Source organism: Metarhizium robertsii (assembly GCF_000187425.2).
Source record: "Metarhizium robertsii ARSEF 23 chromosome Unknown MAA_Scf_1, whole genome shotgun sequence".
NCBI classification, from domain to species: Eukaryota; Fungi; Ascomycota; class Sordariomycetes; order Hypocreales; family Clavicipitaceae; genus Metarhizium; species Metarhizium robertsii.
Genome location: NW_011942149.1, coordinates 2,460,779 through 2,478,681, shown reverse-complemented (window position 1 = coordinate 2,478,681; position 17,903 = coordinate 2,460,779). Strand labels below are relative to the sequence as shown.

The 17,903-nt window shown below is 50.4% G+C and overlaps 6 protein-coding genes across 6 annotated transcripts; 3 read left to right on the top strand and 3 right to left on the bottom strand.

Moving 5' to 3' along the window:
• Nucleotides 1-11: 11 nt before the first annotated feature.
• MAA_04662 (zinc finger domain-containing protein) lies at nucleotides 12-2,861 on the bottom strand (the record flags this gene model as incomplete). Its single annotated transcript, XM_007822758.2, has 2 exons — nucleotides 12-1,744; nucleotides 1,835-2,861. 2 exons carry the CDS (start codon nucleotides 2,859-2,861, stop codon nucleotides 12-14), a joined length of 2,760 nt encoding a protein of 919 aa, XP_007820949.2.
• A 1,653-nt stretch (nucleotides 2,862-4,514) lies between these two features.
• On the top strand, nucleotides 4,515-6,380 carry MAA_04663 (Zn(2)-C6 fungal-type DNA-binding domain protein; the record flags this gene model as incomplete). The annotated part of the gene is made up of 1 exon (XM_007822759.1): nucleotides 4,515-6,380. One exon carries the CDS (start codon nucleotides 4,515-4,517, stop codon nucleotides 6,378-6,380), a length of 1,866 nt encoding a protein of 621 aa, XP_007820950.1.
• A 194-nt stretch (nucleotides 6,381-6,574) lies between these two features.
• MAA_04664 (DNA polymerase epsilon, catalytic subunit A) lies at nucleotides 6,575-13,332 on the bottom strand (the record flags this gene model as incomplete). The annotated part of the gene is made up of 3 exons (XM_007822760.1): nucleotides 6,575-12,465; nucleotides 12,521-12,663; nucleotides 12,725-13,332. 3 exons carry the CDS (start codon nucleotides 13,330-13,332, stop codon nucleotides 6,575-6,577), a joined length of 6,642 nt encoding a protein of 2,213 aa, XP_007820951.1.
• Nucleotides 13,333-13,862: 530 nt separating this feature from the next.
• On the top strand, nucleotides 13,863-14,438 carry MAA_04665 (Cox20/FAM36A; the record flags this gene model as incomplete). The annotated part of the gene is made up of 1 exon (XM_007822761.1): nucleotides 13,863-14,438. The coding sequence occupies one exon, from the start codon at nucleotides 13,863-13,865 to the stop codon at nucleotides 14,436-14,438; it is 576 nt and encodes a 191-aa protein (XP_007820952.1).
• A 392-nt stretch (nucleotides 14,439-14,830) lies between these two features.
• On the bottom strand, nucleotides 14,831-15,685 carry MAA_04666 (uncharacterized protein; the record flags this gene model as incomplete). The annotated part of the gene is made up of 1 exon (XM_007822762.1): nucleotides 14,831-15,685. One exon carries the CDS (start codon nucleotides 15,683-15,685, stop codon nucleotides 14,831-14,833), a length of 855 nt encoding a protein of 284 aa, XP_007820953.1.
• A 983-nt stretch (nucleotides 15,686-16,668) lies between these two features.
• MAA_04667 (uncharacterized protein) lies at nucleotides 16,669-17,691 on the top strand (the record flags this gene model as incomplete). Its single annotated transcript, XM_007822763.1, has 1 exon — nucleotides 16,669-17,691. One exon carries the CDS (start codon nucleotides 16,669-16,671, stop codon nucleotides 17,689-17,691), a length of 1,023 nt encoding a protein of 340 aa, XP_007820954.1.
• Nucleotides 17,692-17,903: the final 212 nt, after the last annotated feature.

The window sequence follows — 17,903 nt, the reverse complement described above, 5'->3', positions numbered from 1 at the left end:
GTGGCCCGGGCCTACTTGCCAATTCTCTTCCTCTTTGGCCGACTCCCCGTGTCGTAACCCGAGGTCAATATGGGGGTCTGATCTAGGCAGATAGATCCTCGCTTCGGCACTTGCTCCAAGGCAGTAGCTTCAAGAATATCCCCAAAGTCCGGTTCTCCTGGAATACCACGGGTCTCATCTATTACAAGTGTCGTTGGATAATAATACCCGGCCGATTCACCATCTGGAAGGAACTCAAAAGGCGGCATCGGTGAAGCGCTGTTTACGAAAGATGAGCCAATTTCCTCGATACCCGTGCCTCCACGGTGGCAATCTCGTGGTGTAGCCAACTCAGATACATGCTCATTCGGCGTCCAGTCAGGCTCCGCTTCACCCCTGTAGTTGATCATACTCTGTAACGATGCCCGCGAGCTTCTTCGGCTGTCTTGGTATGTTTTCAGGTCATAACACCGTCGACAAGAAGGGTAGGCGGCATAACGGTCCGCTTCGTCTCGGGCCTGAGGCAACTCAGGACGACGCTGCAATCCGCATTTCTCTTGGATGTCGTCAAAGATATCAGCAGCAGGAGTGAAGAATGTGATTCGAGGACCAGGACCCCAGTACTTGTTACGTCCCCATAGCTGGCCATAAAGACAATTGGTTTCTGCATCCACGATGGCAGCACCACTGTCACCCTCAACTCCAATACCTCCACGTATCCAAGAGTCCTCACTACTACATGAGGAGAACGGCTCTTCCACAAACCATTCACGAGTTGCTTTTCCGGTACCGTTCTCTTCAGCGCTTACATAGGCGGGCATTTCGCACACCGTCCCTCTTTGGTAGCCTGATGTTCGGCCGCTGGATACGACAGCAGCACCCGGGCTGATGCCGCTCGTCCCGCCGCATACCGATCTAATGAGGGGTTCCATAATGATCGGCTGAGTTTCTGAAGGGAAGCGACGAAGAATGTTGGCTCTGCCTCCCGACTTTCTGTTAGAAGTTACGAGAGCCCAGTCAGTCACTACGAGTGGTTGCTCCATCTCGTTGTCCTCCCAATAGGGATCATGTGAAATTCTTGTCGTCTTCAGATTCAGACCAGATGTAACGGTAAGAAGACCCAGCTTGAAGTCTGTCTCGTCCGAGAGGCAGTCATGTCCCTCAGCTAAACATGGACCTCGGTCCTGCGGGGAAGGGTGTTCGATCTTCACCATTGACAAGTTCTGGTACGCAGCCAAAAAAGGGTGAAAGTTTACTAGCCAGTATGATCCCCCGCCAACGTCTAAGCAAGGACCCAATGTGGCTGTACTCTCCTCAATAAGTTCCTCTCCCGGAATGCCCACACTGTCACCCATACATGGACAACTGAAATGGTATGGGTTCCTGGCAGACAGAATATCATCCGGGTGCGTCCGACTAAGGCCTCTAGCCCAGCGTGCAGCACGACTTATTTGGCCGACAGAGAAGACAAAACTCACTAAGCGTCTATACTTGTCAGGGAGTAGGTCGGCGACGTGTCGGGCGATGACGATTTTCCGGGTTCGCGATAACATTGCTGTTGTCATTATACAAATTCGGCGGTGTTGGGCCGTTCGACCCTTCGTACATGAAATGACATGACGAGGACCGGACCATTTAGGGACAAACTCGGCCAGGAATGGAAGGATGGAATGCTCGAAAACGAGAGGGAAGCTGGCTGTCTCGAGGGTACGGGTCGTACGTGCCTGGACAAGGTCTGTTGGGACATGTCCGGCTCTAGGAGTGCCTTCGTTTATTAGCTGGGAGTCTAAGTTGAGGGAAAGTCAAGCATCGGATGACAAATGCAGAGGGCACAGGGAAGTCATTTTGAACGTACCGGCATTCTTTCGAGCTTTCTTTTCGATGATGGTCCATAACCGGTCTTGGCATTTCTTCTTGGCCCTCGCCACCATGACATTCTCCATAGCTGCCTTGGTTTCTGAGTCAACACTTATAGCCGACTTTGTTGGCGTCGACTCTGTGTTGTGATGAAATTTTGGACTTGTCTCTCTGTTGTCTGCGGCGGACGACGGTAGTTTCCATTCCTTGACAGCATCCTTCCCAGACCCTGGATGTTCTACGGCAATATGGGATGACAACTCACGCCTGCTCTGGAACGGTTGATCGGAACACTCTAACACGGGGCACATGAGTAAGTGCTCAACTTTAACGTGCCAAGCAAGGTCTTTCCGGGTGGCGAAACTTGGCTGCGGGCATCCAGCCCAACTGCATGCGTGAGTGTGCACAGCTTGAACATGAGTCTGGAGATCCGCATCAGACGCGAACGAAAGATGACAGTGGGGTGCTATGCAAACCCGCTTTTTGTAGTTGGCAAGCTCAGATTCTGCATTATCCCTGGCATGTTCGTCTGCGCCTTCTTTGCCAATCTCTCTGCCCAGGTGACTTGGACTTGGCGAGCGTGGACCGATCAACACTTCACCTTGTTCTGTTTGGACAGGAGAAAGAGTTGATCCTGTCGAGGATGGAGCATCGAGACTGACGGTGCTTCTCAAGTCTTTGGACGGAAGTGAATGACGATTTGGCCAGCGTGGATCGAACTTGTCGTGTCCATGCAGTCCGTCATACAGCTCCTGAGGACCGTGGAGGAATGGAGGTATACCTAGGAACGTTAGTGGAACGCCTTTGTCCGTGGACCATTGGATATCCTCGGGCGAGAGCTGTAGTCCATCGGGAGTCATGTAGAGCGAGTCTATGGCGGGGGGATAGCCGTGCCCAACGTTGTGACCGGTCGCATCTTCGAATGGCCCTTGCAGCGCCAGGGACGGCGCGGCCTGGAGACTCGGCGGCCGGGACCGACAAGCGGCTTTCCTTGCCCGTCGGACCTGTTGCCCTCGATTAAGCATGGCGAGTTGTATTTTGCCAATGGTTTAAGACGCTGCCAAGTGTAGTGAAGGTCATTGAGGAATAAAGGCTTCAAAAGACGCCGACCCGGAGATGGTTTGGTGTCTGAGGTGTCGAGTTCGACCTGGAAGTTGCAAAATCTTATGGAAGGAGCACCCGATCTTGTTGGGCCGAATAAATACTCCGCACATGGGGGCCAAAGGCAAGACAGGCAAGACAAGGCAGACGGGCCGGACCAGCTGTTGGCTGCCTCGCGAGGGGAAGGCGGCCTCCCGGGCGAACCACCTTCTTGACGTCGGCTGACGGGCATTTCTACATACGAGAGCCACGGTATGCCACTGGAGAGATGTGAAAGTACGTACGATGTGCCATCTATATTCTATTTACCAGATTGTGTTCAACCACCAACTTGTTGGCTCGACACACTTCACCGAACCAGTACTGCGGGTGTAATACTGTGAGCAAGATAGACATGAAAACCATCGGAATACTGTCCAACGCGATGAAAATACCCTCTTTCGACGCCAGAGGGCCATTAAACCCGTCACTCAACTCGGCGACCCTCCAACAAGAACGGATAAAGAGGCAAGCAGCGGCCAATGAGGCACCTAACACGACAGTTAATCCCCGGCTGCCGTATCGCCCAGCCATGTCAACTCACCGAGCATATACCACCGCATTTTGTCATACCTGAGCCTCAATTGCAACTTCTTGTAAACGACAAAAAGAACAAGACAGAATATAGCCGTACATAAGACTTGCGTCGCCAACCCCGCAATCATCAGATCGATACCAACTGGACTATCCGCGAAAATGGCCGCAAGAGATCCGCCACACCCTATAAAGCAGAGACAAGCAAAGTCTCCAAGGATAAAGAGAGTGGCAAACAACCGAGGTCCTATGTGTTTTACTCGTGCTTGAGAGTAGTGTCGCTGAAGCATGCTGATCCCGAGATACAAGGAAGATGAGAGAAACGTCGGACCAAGTGTTAGGCCAATGATGTACCTGGACACATTGTAAGAGACTCCTTTCCTAACAAGTCAGACACTTCCTTTCCACTCTGAAAGACTTACATAATGTATCCATTTTTGTCTCTGCGGTTATTAGAGAGCAGCAACTTGGCAATGTACCCTAAAAACTCCAAGAGTACACCGCACAACATTCCAATAGAATAGCCATAGTACCTCCTGAATTTACATGCTAAGAATGTATGAAGAAATAACAAGATTCCAAATATAGCAGTGAATATGGCACTTGGCGCGAGAAGAGGAGTAAAAGGAAGGGCTCCCTCACCGTTGGGTGGGACATGGATTGTGGAATTGGTACTGTTATCCATCCGGGCAGATATCCACACGGAATTGATCAATTGATTCGGTAATACGAGAAAAAAAAAACATTAACAGACACCATGAAGGCCAGAACTTTGACAATTTATTCAATTCTACCATACAAAGGCCCCCAACTTCCTCCACGAAAGAGCCTCGAAATATCCGCAAAATTGCCGCGGTACCCCCGCTACACCCGACCAATAAGGCCACCTTGCTTAACGAGTTGTCGGCAACCCCTCCGCACAATCTCCGCCCGTATCCCGCTTCTAATATGGAAGCGCATGCCCGACACAACTCTATGCATTACAGGATTACAAGAAACCGAAAATGCGGCTGAAACGCGGGTTAGAACGGGAGTCGTGCGATTTCTGTCACAGACGCAAGATCAGATGCGATCGGTCTTCCCGACTTGCTGGCGGTGAGCCCAAGTGCTCTCAGTGTGATTTACGACAGATAGCCTGCAGCGTTGATGATTCCAACGACGTTCGCATTCAGAGGAGGAAACAGACGAGAAGTGCCCATATTGCCACATCGGACTCGGGATATTTTCAAGAAGCCGGTGCCGCCCCTTCAAAAGATGCGCCTTCCACCGCAACCTTAGAGCCCGCCATTGCGAATCTCACACCACAGGGAACAATATCTCCAGATACGCACAACACACCATTTACAGGGACACCATCTTTCCTACTGTCAGACAATCTATTTGACCTCAGTGCGGACAGCATACTGTTTCTCGACCAAATCTTCATGGGGGATCCGTCGTCCTCAGAATGGACCAACACGCCACTGAGCCTCGCGCCAAGTCAGGACCAGCTTATATCAGAGGCACTCTCACCAGACGATCAACATCATGAGCTTTGGGAGAGCTGCAATATGGACTCGGCCACGTTCAAAGCTGCCCTCAGGCTCTACTTCACCCACGCGGCATTATGCCTGCCCATCCTCCTCCAAGACGCCTTCTGGCAGGACTACGAATCAAACAGGTGCTGCCACGCGCTTATATACGCCATTGCCTGTCGTGGGATGCCATTCACAGACCTACCCGACAAATGGGAGATGCAGCAGCGCCTGGCCAACAAGTTTAAAGAATCCTTCTTCGAGCACCAGTCGACGCCTGGCCGGGGAACAGACCGCCTCGACGACATCGAAGCACTGGCGCTCATGACGAATTTCCAATACGAAAACAGCACGGCATCTTCCCTGCCGGCACACATGGAAACGCTGTTTCTATCTCTCGACTTACTCGTCATGATGACGTTGCAGTATCGCCTCGAGGAAAATGCCTCGTCCTCCTCATCCCTTTCTCGAGCGCCCGAGCGTCGAACCCTTCTATTCTGGCATGTCTACGGCCTAGATGCCTTCAACAACCTCGACCATAAAAAGCTGTCACGCATACCGGATACCGACATTGATATCACGGCTTCGTTGCCCAGGAACGAAGCCCACAGCTACCTGGATGCCATCCTGTCGCTGGCGATAATTGCGCGGAACATGGGACAAAAGTTCTGCACCGCAACATGTAGAAGACAAGGCGTCAAGCTCGCAGACGTCGAGGCGCTCTACAGGCAGCTCGACTCTTGGAGAGCCAGATGCCCGGATTATCTGCGCCATTGCGACAGCGTCAGACCGTCCAGGACGGACGTCCATGTTCAACTGCAGAGGTGCGTGATGCGTCTCCTGGAAGCGAGCTGCTACTTGCAGATTCAGGGCTTCGTTGACGAATACGGAATCTGCCAAGAGGCCAATCTCGGTGGCGAAATGGCTTGCTTCAGAGTCGAATATGAGAGCGTACGGGCCGTCAGGGACGCCGTAGACATGTGTAATTGGATGGCAAGGTATGACAATGACAGACGTGGCACACACACGCTTGTTGATCTGGCGCCTAATATCCTGCGCGACATATGTGCAGGACTGGGTGTTTGGGCGAGTATTCGCGGGACAAAGCTCATAAAGGGCGAGAGCGTCTCGTCCCCCTATGTCATTAAAATCAAGGGGTGGAGGGAGCCGGCCAATCCGGAAGACGCGAAGAAGCGGAAGCTTTGGGAGTATCTTGACACGGCCAAGTTGTTTCGTAGTACTGTTGCGAGGGCGGTTTCCCACAAGGATACGGACAAGACACTGGAACGGGTTGATGAGTTTTTGGGTCCGTTTATGGACAACTTGGAGCAGATGCAGGCGGACACGGTGAGCTGAAGCTGTGATGAGGTCTTGTACGGTTTCTGCATAGATTGGAGCGCAACGAGGGAACGATGAGGGCACGTCTAACACATTATATTTCTTGGTATACGCAAAATTACCCAATTAGCAAGTCCCATCTTGCTTCTTATGCCTCCCGATGAACCCACATGGTAAAACGCCGTTGATGCAATACCAACATATCTGCTGCCTTACAAGTCCGAGAAAAGCCCATCCACAACATTGCTCAGCATCCTTAAACTATAATACTTGGCCACCCTCCTCATAACCGTCAGCTTTCGCATAGTCTCCTGCCGAGATACAATTTCTTTCCACTCGCCACTGCACGTACAATGTTCCATCAAATCGTTAACCCGCAAGGCGCCACACCGGGAACACTTGAGATCCTGTGTTGCCCATTCTACCGTCCAAGCTTCCACCATGGACAATAGTCTTTCTTCAATGGCCACGCGGTCGTATTCTGTGCCACAGAAACTACACTGCCAGCCTCGATCGTCGCTTCCTTGAAGATCTTCGTCCCTGCAAAGGTCCAAGTCGCGGGCCATTGTGCAGCTGTCGCATGATATCTGCATGAGCTTGAGACTCTCCGAGGGGTTTGCAAACGTGCCTTCTTTGGAGAATTCTCGCACGTCGAATAATGCCAATAGCTCCTTACGCAACAGACGAGCTTCGAGTGTGATATTCTTGTCTAGAGAGAGAATTTGCATGAGCGACTTGACCAACTCCAGTACAGGGGCACGAGGAGTCAGGTGAGATCCAGGCAGGCTGGGGAAGCTATAGTCTTCTGCCAGCTCTGGATGCAAGAGCTCTCGCTTTTGTTGGCTTATAAGACTAGCAATGGCCTTTTTGAGTGGTTTCTCGTAGGCCTTTCCAAGAATTATCTGACTTTCCTCAGTTTCATCATTGCGATTGGGTAACTGTGTCAAACGAGGCGTTGAGTCGGGGTCATGGTTCGCCGGCCGCTTGAGATTGTGCATGAGTTGTATGAACGCAATGACCCATTCCTGGAAAATCGGTTGTAGTCGCACAGGTAGGAATGTAGCCATTTGCCAGTGCATAATGGTTTCTAGATTCTGTTCGTCCGCCTCAATGACCTCCTGGCATCCTTTGCCGCCGTAGTTAAACTCGTCGTACCACACCAAGTAATCCCAGTACTCTTTGATTTCGAGATCAATAAAGTGGAACAGAGGCTTACTCTTGATCGACTTAATGATGTACTGGCTGTAGGCGAAGGCGTTGCCAACTTCAGCCTTGGTTGTCTGCAGAATCAAGCGGTTGGCATTGGCAAAGACAACTTGTGACCCGACTCGTCTGAAGTCTGCCATGAGCTGCTGGAAGGCTTTCCGAGACATCATTTGCACGTAGTAGTGTAGGGCTCGGTCATACATGAAAGAATCGGGATTCTCGACCCAGCGGACCAAATGTTGAACCAACACGTCCGCCATGGTGCTTCCCTTACAGGCCTCTGCCCACCATGCTTTGACCATCTCACGGAGGACAAGAACGCCAGAGTTGGCAAAGGCATTGTCCGAAGCCAAAGTCTCTGATCCGTCAGCGCCGCTCGGGTTAAATGACACTGAATCTGCCCCTTCTAATTCGTTGATAAGCGACGATGTCAGAATGGTGTTAATTGCCAAGTTTCGTACATCGAGGTCGATGCAGACTGAAGCAAAAGTACCCGGGTTGTTCACATTGGGCATCTTGACAGTATCCAGCGGACCAAGGATATCGTCCTTTTCATACCCAGCATGGTCGGGTCGTGGACCAGCCGACCACCATAGCACAACTCCATTAGCTTGCAGTCGACGAGCATAGGCAATGTCGATCAGGAAACGAGGGTCCTCCCGTTCCAGATTACAGAGAGGAACATCGCCATATCTCGCAAGCGCAGTAAGGTGTAATATCCAAGAACCAAGGCCGAGGTAGTGACCAACCAGTCGGCGAGCCACAACAGCTTGCCAGCCCAGTGGTGGAAGAGAACTATCCGTAGCATCGTACTTGAGAGGCAAGACAGGAAACTCTCCTAGGACAGGAATATCGTGGACCAGCAGGTTGCGTTGCGAAGACTGGATCACCATCATTTGGGGTCTGGATTCGTCCTTTCGCATCTTCTTGACGACGTCGCTGATTTCCAAATGGACTTTGCGGCGTGTAGAGACTTGAGTGATCTTGAATGTCATCTTTTCCTGATACGCGAAACAGTCCTGCCAGTTCGTACCCGCTGCTTCTTCAGCTCGTTTGGCCAACATCTCTCTATACATTCGAGTAATGTTGGGAAGATCTTGACCAGAATCCTTGTTCTTCTGCATAATGACAAGATGACCCTGATCCGAAGTGGTCGAAAATATACCAAAGATCTGACGCTCGCCGGCTGTGATGTGAGAAATATATATATAAGCCAGTTGAGATGACTCCAGGTATGTACGTATCTTGACAGGTCTCTTTAGGCCAAACAGGTCAAAGCCCTGTTCTAGACCCTTGCCAAGCACAGCACTCTGTTGTTCATCAATCACGCATTGGTTTCCAAGACGGAGAACAGCCCGGATATTCAGAGGTACTTGTTTCTCGTACACGCCTTCCACGCTAGGGTGATTGAACAGCAGGGAGAACTTGGCAGCTTCACTGAAGTACACGTCCTCTGGAACAGTAAGTTTAAAGAGATGGCTTGAAGGGTGGCCGTTTGGAAGAGTGTAATTAACCTGCTCAACCTCGCAGCCCGCGATATCAACATCAGGAAGCTCGCTGCCCTTGAGATTCAGAAAGACTTGTCGAGGAACCTTGACTTTCACAGCGTGAATTTTGGCATCAATCAAAACATGAGCAGTTACAACGCCAGGGCTGTCAGTAGCCTGCAGGTGAAGCAACTGCCAAGTATTCATGAAAGTGACGTGTGCTTGTCTCATAAATGACTGCTGAATGTTGTTGCCAGTCAGGCCTCTCCTGTCGCCGAACAATTGTCGCCTGCGAATACGAGCTTGTTTCTGCAGCTTCCACTTCTGCTTCTGATACTTCAAAAAGGCAGGGTAGTTTTCTGACGGATTCGGCATGACTTTAGGTAATGCAGCCATGGGGTCCGTGTTCTCAGAAGGTTCCGGGGATTTGCGTTTTTGAACTGTCGGTGCAGGCTGTGAGGAGGCAACTGCTGCACTGACTTGCTTTGGCTTGAGAAGTTTATTCCCAAAGTCCTCCAAGTCCTCCATTCGAGAGCCATTGGTATTTGTAATGTCTGCAAGAGGCTCTTTCGTAAACAAATCTGTCAGCTTTTTTTGCTTCATCTTGTCATCCTTGATATTAATACGTCTCTGAAGCCAGTCAGGGTGAGGCACTCGCGGGACTGGATTTCGAACTTTTTGCAAAGCAGCGGGGATAGTGATAAGCTTCTGAATAACTGAACCAAGACGCTCCAGATAATAATCCCAGTCCAGGAGAGCTCTTGGGTCCGTGTTGGTGGGCTCCTCCTTAAGCCACTTCTTCAAATATGTCCTCTTGATGGACTCTTCGGCAGAAAAGATGGCAACTGGGACGGCACGTTCGGTAACCGGGGCATTGCGTGGTCGTGCGCAGATGATGAATTTGCAATTGAGACCTTTATCCTTTACCATTTGCTCGCCTAAGAAGTCGGCAAGACGTTTGGCCGTGGTGATACTGGTCGATTTCTGTGACCCATACTCTTCCAGCGTCTTGGACATGCTTCTGTTCTCCGAAATCAACTCCATGAGCTCTTCGTCGGCCAAGGTTGATCCCTTGTTGTGTAGTACATCGAGCCATCGATTTGCAACTTTGGCGACGGCGCTGTAGCACTGTGTCAAATCTTCGCCTTCCAGGAAGAACTTGAAGATTTGCTGTTGAAAAATCTTGATGAGCTTTAGTTCGCCGCGTCTCTTGACCTCAAATCCCTTCAATTCAGCAAGACTACCATCGTCATTGAAGACTGCGTATCGCTTCTTCAGGTTCTTATCTTCCTCCTTCGATGTTGGCAAAATCATTGCCTTGTAGGGGCCGTCGACCTCGAAGAAGATCGAGTTGTCGCTGTGAGTCTCGTACTTGAACGTTTTCGGGTCTACAAGAGTTTGATACTGGTGATTTGTGAACTTGTCATGGACAAGATGATTCAACATAACACAGGGATATGAGATGGAGAGCTTCTTTCCGTTTTTCAGTTTAAAGGCAAAGTTTTCGGGGAATGTTGCCGGCAACATGCACCAAATACCATCAGTGTCAAGTTCCAGAGGTCTTCCCAATCGTTCCACAAGCTGTCGTGCCAGCTGGATAATTGTTGCACCAGTCAAACACGTAACACCAGCCATCTCCATGGAATACCATCGCGAACCCTTTCTCATGACATAACCATAGAACGAGTTCAGAATGACTTTGTGAGCCAGCTGTAGAGAATCATACAAGATGATCATCTTTTTGGCCGCGTCAACTTCACTTGCACTCGCGCCGGAGGATTTGAGTGAGTCGGTTTTGCCTTTCCATACTTTGGCCTTTCCTTTATAGTCGTATCGTCGGTCACGAAAGTCTCGTACGGTATTGATGTAAAATGGATTCTCTCTCTGACAAATGATGGCCTCACGTACAATGGTAGTGGAATCGTGGATTTTGTGGTACACCTTTTGCGAATATATTTGGAGTCGTTTCCGTACCAGAGAGGCTTGCTCATCGGCACTCAGATCTGCGAATGTGCGCATTGGCGCCTGAGGTGTCTTGCCGGGAAACTTCTCGTTTTCCAAAGCATGTCGAATCATGTTGTACTCGTCTCGCTTGGCGGGAAGATACTCGCCTCTCCAGGCCCAGGGCAATCTTCGGTCACATGTCTTTCCCGGTCGGTTGAAATCGCAAGCCGCACAATCTGATTCGTCAATCATAGAATCTGGCTGTAGTCGGTTTGTTGTCATGATGTTAGGATACATGGATGCGACGTCCAAATGATAGATGAGTGGCCGTTCCCGTCGGTGTGGTGTTTCCTTGAGTTTCATCAGCTTTGCAACAATTTGTTCCTTGACCTCATCGTAGTTCTCAACATCAGCTAGTGACTTCTTCTCCTCCACAGTGATAACGAATTTTAGCGCAGCATCTATATCGCGCAGCAATTCGTCAATAGCACCTGTGTCGACGGCAAAATCCACTGGAATATCCGCTCGGAAGACACCTGCCTCGATACTCTCAACGTGTCCTCCGACATATGTTTCCGAGTCTAGAAGATGGCCATCCCAGAATGCTTCCTTGGGAGACTGATGTTTGTTAGGGAGCACGATTTCCTTCTGATATGCCTGGACCATGAGCAACATCTCACACAGTGTACCAGTACCTTTTCTAAGTGTATCATCACCACCCAGGGGAAGAATGGTGCACAAAGAGAAGATGAAAGGGTGAACGTATTTCATGTAGAGGAAATACGTAGCAACAGCATCGGAAACTGAGTATTCGGCCAAGGTCTGTGGTCTTTCACTGGCATAGGGTGTCATCAACTCTGGGTCGAGTTCGTCGGGGTCATATCCTAATTTTGCAACCGTGACAGCCTTCAGACCACGAGAACCTTGTGGCAAATAAGAGTCACGGTTGACCCAGTGGAAACAGTCCATGTGGACTCCGTAATTGCATTTGAATTGATCTTCACTGTCCTTCTTCCACCCGATCTCTTGGTACATATCGATACCATTGACGCTCGCTCTCGCTTCAACAAAAGGCCAATCGAAAAAGTCGCCGTTGTAAGTCGCGATAACGGTTGGCCTGGCTTCTTTTATGTGAAGAAAGAAACGCTCAATAACAGCCTTCTCATTTGGTTCGTTGAAGATCATAAACGGGCCGGGATATTCTGGCTTCGGGGTGTAATCAAAATCGCCAATGTCTTCGGAAATGATTTCTCGATTTGTGATTAGGAACCCTTGGCCGTCAATCATATATGAAATCATCATGACTTGGTCAATGGCAGCGTCGGGGAACTTCAAGGGGAGTTTGGTTGTTTCAATATCAAATGCCAAAACAACTGGATCCGCGGGAAGCGATCGGTCTTCATTGGGCAAAATTTTGGTTGCTCCGTGCTTAACCTCAATATAGTACCATTTTCCAACTCGTATATCTGTCTCGCTGTCAATATACTGGCCAAAACGAAACAAGAACGGATAAGGACGCACCAAGGTCTATCATTACTCTCACATGGTATGGTACATCATATTCGCGAATATCAACAATGTAGTCACTCGCCTCGGCGAATGAGTTATTCGTTCGTTCATCAGTTCGTAAATCGTCATCGAAAAGGTCAAAGTTGCCATTAGCTCTGTATATCATGTCAATCCTCCATCCAAGTTGCATGAGAAAATCATGCATTTGCAACTTACGTGACAACTTCAGCATATGCGTCCATGGCATTCATATTCTTCTTGTTCTTCTCAGCCACAGGCATAATATCCCTCCTGGCAGCCATGAGGTCTGATACATTGGCAAACTTGAGTTCCAAAAAGGTCCGCCGATAACCCAGCAGGTGGTTAGGCATGTTCAAGTCATCCTTTTCTACTCTGCGAATGGTTTTGATACACCCGTCGCCAGGAACCCGCTTGATCCATTCCTCCACCTCGGATTCGTGGCCCTTCTTGACGGCAATCAGAAAGTAAGGATCGTACTCGACAGTCGCCTTGAATGTTGCACCATCATGTTCAATGAAGTAGCAATCAAGTGCCGCCCTTCCGCCGGGAATCCTCTCATCTTCAATGGCGGTGGGCTGAACATTGACAAGCCAGCCTTCCTTCTTCTTTCCACTTTCGTATCTCCCGAAGCCGAAGTTTTCGTCTATCGTTTGTGCGAGCCTCGTCCGTTCCCATTTCTCATCTGCCGAAGTTCCCTCTGCTCTCGAGGTAGCGGCAAATGTACGAGTCCGTTGACCGTGATAGGCAGATTTGCCGCCTCGGCGGAAACCCTTCTGTGGTTTCCGTAGGCTTGTGTTGGGCATCTTATGACTGCTATGTGTCGAGGAGCCTCAACCCTAGTTATGAAAGATTGGCGGCTCGAGCTGCTGGTAAGGTAATCATGGGAGGCCACGATGATCAGAATTGGGTTGTCTTTGGCGTGTTTTGTATAATCAAAATCGAGTGGGATGGGACAGGTCTAATGTCCGCCTATCAAGTTCTGGGGCCAAATGGATGACCAACAAGAGCAAATAGAGTAACAATCGCAGCACGGCTCAAGGGAGACGCGCCAGAGCGCGTTCATGCGCGACACGGTCGAGATCCACAAGTTTAATGGAAATTTAGCAGCTTCAGCCACACCAGTGGAAACCCGCAACTGTGCCACAAAAGGCGCCACATGAGGATACATACAATCAGGCCGTTCAATCGCAAGAAATCAGAACTGCTCCTGGCGTCATCGGCACTCGACCACAACGACAAATTAGTGACATCCCCGGTACCCTGGGCACTTTGGTAGCTTGGATATTTGGCTCCCTAATTCATGATATCAATTGATCTGCGGAGGTAGCCAGGGATGGCACCCAATGTCGAAAATGCGCAACCAGGCGCAAACCAAAAGACCCTGCATGTCTGGTCAAAACCTATAGAACAGCCCGACGAGTCGCAAAGCCTAGGAGGCGACAAGACGACGAATAATGCTAGGCCGACGATTGCGGATGCAGTCGGTATGATCAAGACGGAGGACTTTACCAAAGTTCACAATACACCGTGCGCCAGGCAAGGATTCCTGGCTGGTATTGCTGCTGGCGCCGGTGTTGGCGGATTGAGGTTCGTCCTGAGGGGTAAGGACCACCCATCTTGCCAATCTCGTTCACCAGCTAGGGATGCACTGACAATTCTGCCTGCAGGCAATGCCGTCAAGGCGGCGAACTGGGCTGTCGGGATGTTTATACTCGGAAGTACGGCATCGTACGAGTACTGCCAATACCTCCGACGAGCCGAGCGAATACAAATGAAGCGTCACATCGAAGTAGTGTCAGAAAATAAGAGAGAGCAGGCTAGAAAGGCGGCGGAGGGGAAGAAGGAACAACTACAACTGGAACAAGAGCGGATGGCGGCGGCGCAGAAGCCTTGGTACAAATTTTGGTGACATGATATCATCGATCCTTGGATCATCTGTATAAAATGATGTACAACATGGGACCCTAGCAAGTGTTTGTAGATGCTTGTAGATGCTAATTTCAAGATTAATACCCGAAAAGAACAAGAATGCTATTATTTCTAGAGTGTCGCATTGCACGAGAAGCAGTATGGCAATGCCCCTAGCTTTGCATCCTGGAAAACCGCTCGAATCAAAGTAAAGAAAAGAAAAGTGTCAAGCATGGCTGTGTAAACTCCGATTTCCCGCCAGAAATACCCTTCAGGTGTGTCACAAGAATAGAGAAAAGCCCAATAAAACCCACCCGTCAACGCCCAGCCCAGCAAGGTCATACCATTCGTTATAGAGGAGCACGATCAGTGTTCTCGTCATGTCGTAGCCCATCATGTTATCACAACAGCACTCTGCCTTTCTGAATCCACAAATCTGACCTTTCTCGAAGGTGATTTCTTTTTCAGCCGAGCGGATGGGGGTTCTTCTCCTCTTCGTCGCTGACTGCGCCTAGCTCTAGCCTCATTCTCTTCCCGTTTCCGATACTCAGCCATCTGATGTCGTCTGCGAACGGCTCTTGCTTCTGCCATGGCGGGTGTTGGCTTGAAACCCACTCCGTTGATGCCGGTACCATCGTCGTCCTTGTCATAGGGGTCGTAAACGGTGATTTCATCCTCGTGCCATGTGAGGGCCGCCCTGACCGAATCCACGATAATGTCATCTTCATCAGCAAAGGGTGATTCGCTCGCTTCTACGTCATCCTTCTTGGCCTTCTTAGGTGACTTGTGCATATTAAGTGGTGGTGTACCAGCCCTTCTTCGACGGGGTGGTTTGTTTTCTGGTTCTGGAACAGCCGCTACCAACGTTGGAGTCTGAGATGCGAGGTGCTCGGCGAAGGCGTTGAGCCCAGAACCGAAGGCTTGACTTGACCGTGGTGTAGGAGAATCTGCCCCCGGCTGAAAATCTTCTTCACCGGCATTGGCCACGACTTCATCTTGCCTTTGTCGTTTCCGCGCAGAGTCTGGGCCATCCCCGACGTCTGCCTCGTGGTCGTGGTCATTTACAACCCCGCCCCCACTTCCAAGAGCCAGACCGCGAAATCGATGCGCAACCTTGGACCGTGGACTATTACTTCCATCGTCGGCAGATTCGGCAGTCGATGGATTAAAAGAGAATTTGACTGGGCTCAGGGAGATGTTCCCGCAGCGTTTTCGTTTTGGCGTTGCCTTTGGAGTAGGTGCATCCATGATAGGCGAGTTGCGATGAAGAGATGTAGGTTGACGATGCGATGAGTGCGCTGGTGGGACATCAAGCCAGTACATATGTATTTATGGTATATGGGGGGAAAAAAGAATAAAGAAAAAACACTCTGTCCTAGATCTGGTGGCTGGACAGAGACTTTTGTGGAAAAGTCAAAGAAAATGAATTAGAATCGGAGGCTGCATTGTGTTGCCAACTCAAATGTTTGATTAAGGTATGTATACGCACATGTCGGTTGAGCATTGAACAGACTTAGCGCATTTGAACAGCCCGACGGCAGCAGCCATCATGCATGTGCACCAAGGACCAAGGTATCATCCAAAAACGTCTGGTTCCAACGGCGTATCTTTGGCAGTAAGAGCCTTGGAAGGTACAAAATCTGGCTGGGGCGGGCCGCAGTTTGTCTATCTTGTCACCATGACGGCCAAACCTGGCATTAGGTACTTAAGTATACTTCACCCATCAGTGTATGCAGGAGATTCCACTCTGGCCGCCATCTCTCTCGGACTTTGTTGAACAACCACCTTCCCCGCTTGCAGGGTGGCATCCATGATGGCGAGTGCTTCAACAAACACCATTGACACATTGTGCACAGGCAATAGGTAATCTGCAGCGCGTGCTCAAGCGCTCCATTGTACGACGAGCACACAGGAGCAAATTGCGGGTACTTTGATGTCGTAGGGTCGTGCATGTCTGCATCGAGTTCGACACTTGTTCAGCCTATATAATACGTTCATAACAGCCTGATTCCTGAACAGTCGTGCCTGTCACCACAATCAGTTTACCCGCCAGCCCATTTACCCATAAGTCCACGAGGTACTCAAGTCCATTAAATTTTTACATACCAAGTATTTAACAATATCTACCACCCATATCGACTCGAAGTCTCAGATCAGGCAGGAACTGATTATCCCACTCCTTTGTCACGTCATCTCCCGCTCCTTGGCTTGCGCCACCAGACACCTCCAATATGCCAGATGCTCCGTTCGCCTTCCTCCCCCTGGGAGCCATCATACAATCCATCAAGGTCAACGATACAAACATCGTTCTTGGATTTCCCACCCAAGAGCAGTACGTGAAATACAACACGGCCTACTTTGGCGAGACCATTGGCCGTGTTGCCAACCGCATCAAGGGCGCTCAGCTCAACAGCGTCAACGGTAAAGTCTACCCCTTGGCCGCCAACAACGGACCCAACACCCTGCACGGCGGCAATGTAGGTTGGGGTAAACGCATCTGGAAGGGCCCCGCGCCCGTTGGCATCAAACAGATTCCCGGGGTGCAAGGTCTCCAAGGCGGAGAGAGCGTCACCTTCACTCTTGTCAGCGAGGACGGAGACGAGGGCTTCCCCGGCACCGTCGAGGCCAAGGTCACTTACACGACGGGTACGCAGGTCGTCGACGGCAAAGAGGTTCTCCTTCTGGGGATTGAATACGAGGCCGAATTGGTCGACGGCGCGGACGAGACGCCAATCAACCTGACGAACCATTCGTACTTCAACCTCACGGGCAGCGCGGATATCGAGGGGACTGTTGTCACCTTGGGTTCCAAGCTCCTCCTACCCAATGATGAATTCTCCGTCCCTACAGGCGGACCGGTTCCCCATGCCAGCATTGACACGACGCAGCCCTTCACTCTTGGAGCTACCGATCCCCAGGTGGACAACTGCTTTACCAAAACTGCGGACCCGGCTTCTGTGCCCATTGACACTCGTTCACAGCCTCTTGTCCGTGATTTAGCAGCGCATCATCCCCGGACTGGAATCCATCTGGAAGTTCTGAGCACCGAGCCCTCTTTCCAGTTTTACACTGGGGACTTTACGAATGTGCCGGCTGTCGAGGGAGCTTCTGCAAAGGGTGGGCGAAGCGCCTTTTGCTGCGAGCCTGGCCGATGGGTGAATGCTGTCAATGTTCCTGACTGGAAGAGCATGACTATGTTGAAAAGGGGCGAGACGTATGGCTCCAGAATTGTATACAAGGCGTGGTCTGACTAGGGAAACCATGTAAGCCATACAGCCTGCTTAAATTACACATTTTTCCCCTTCCCGCCGATAATGGCTCCCTCCGAAATACACCCTCAGAAAATGCATCGCCAACTCCCTTATGCCACGAAAGTCAACACATATCATATGTAATACATGTAAATCAGGCTCCTAAACCTTGTGTCTGTTGCCTTTCAACAGGAACTCAAACGTCCGCCAACATC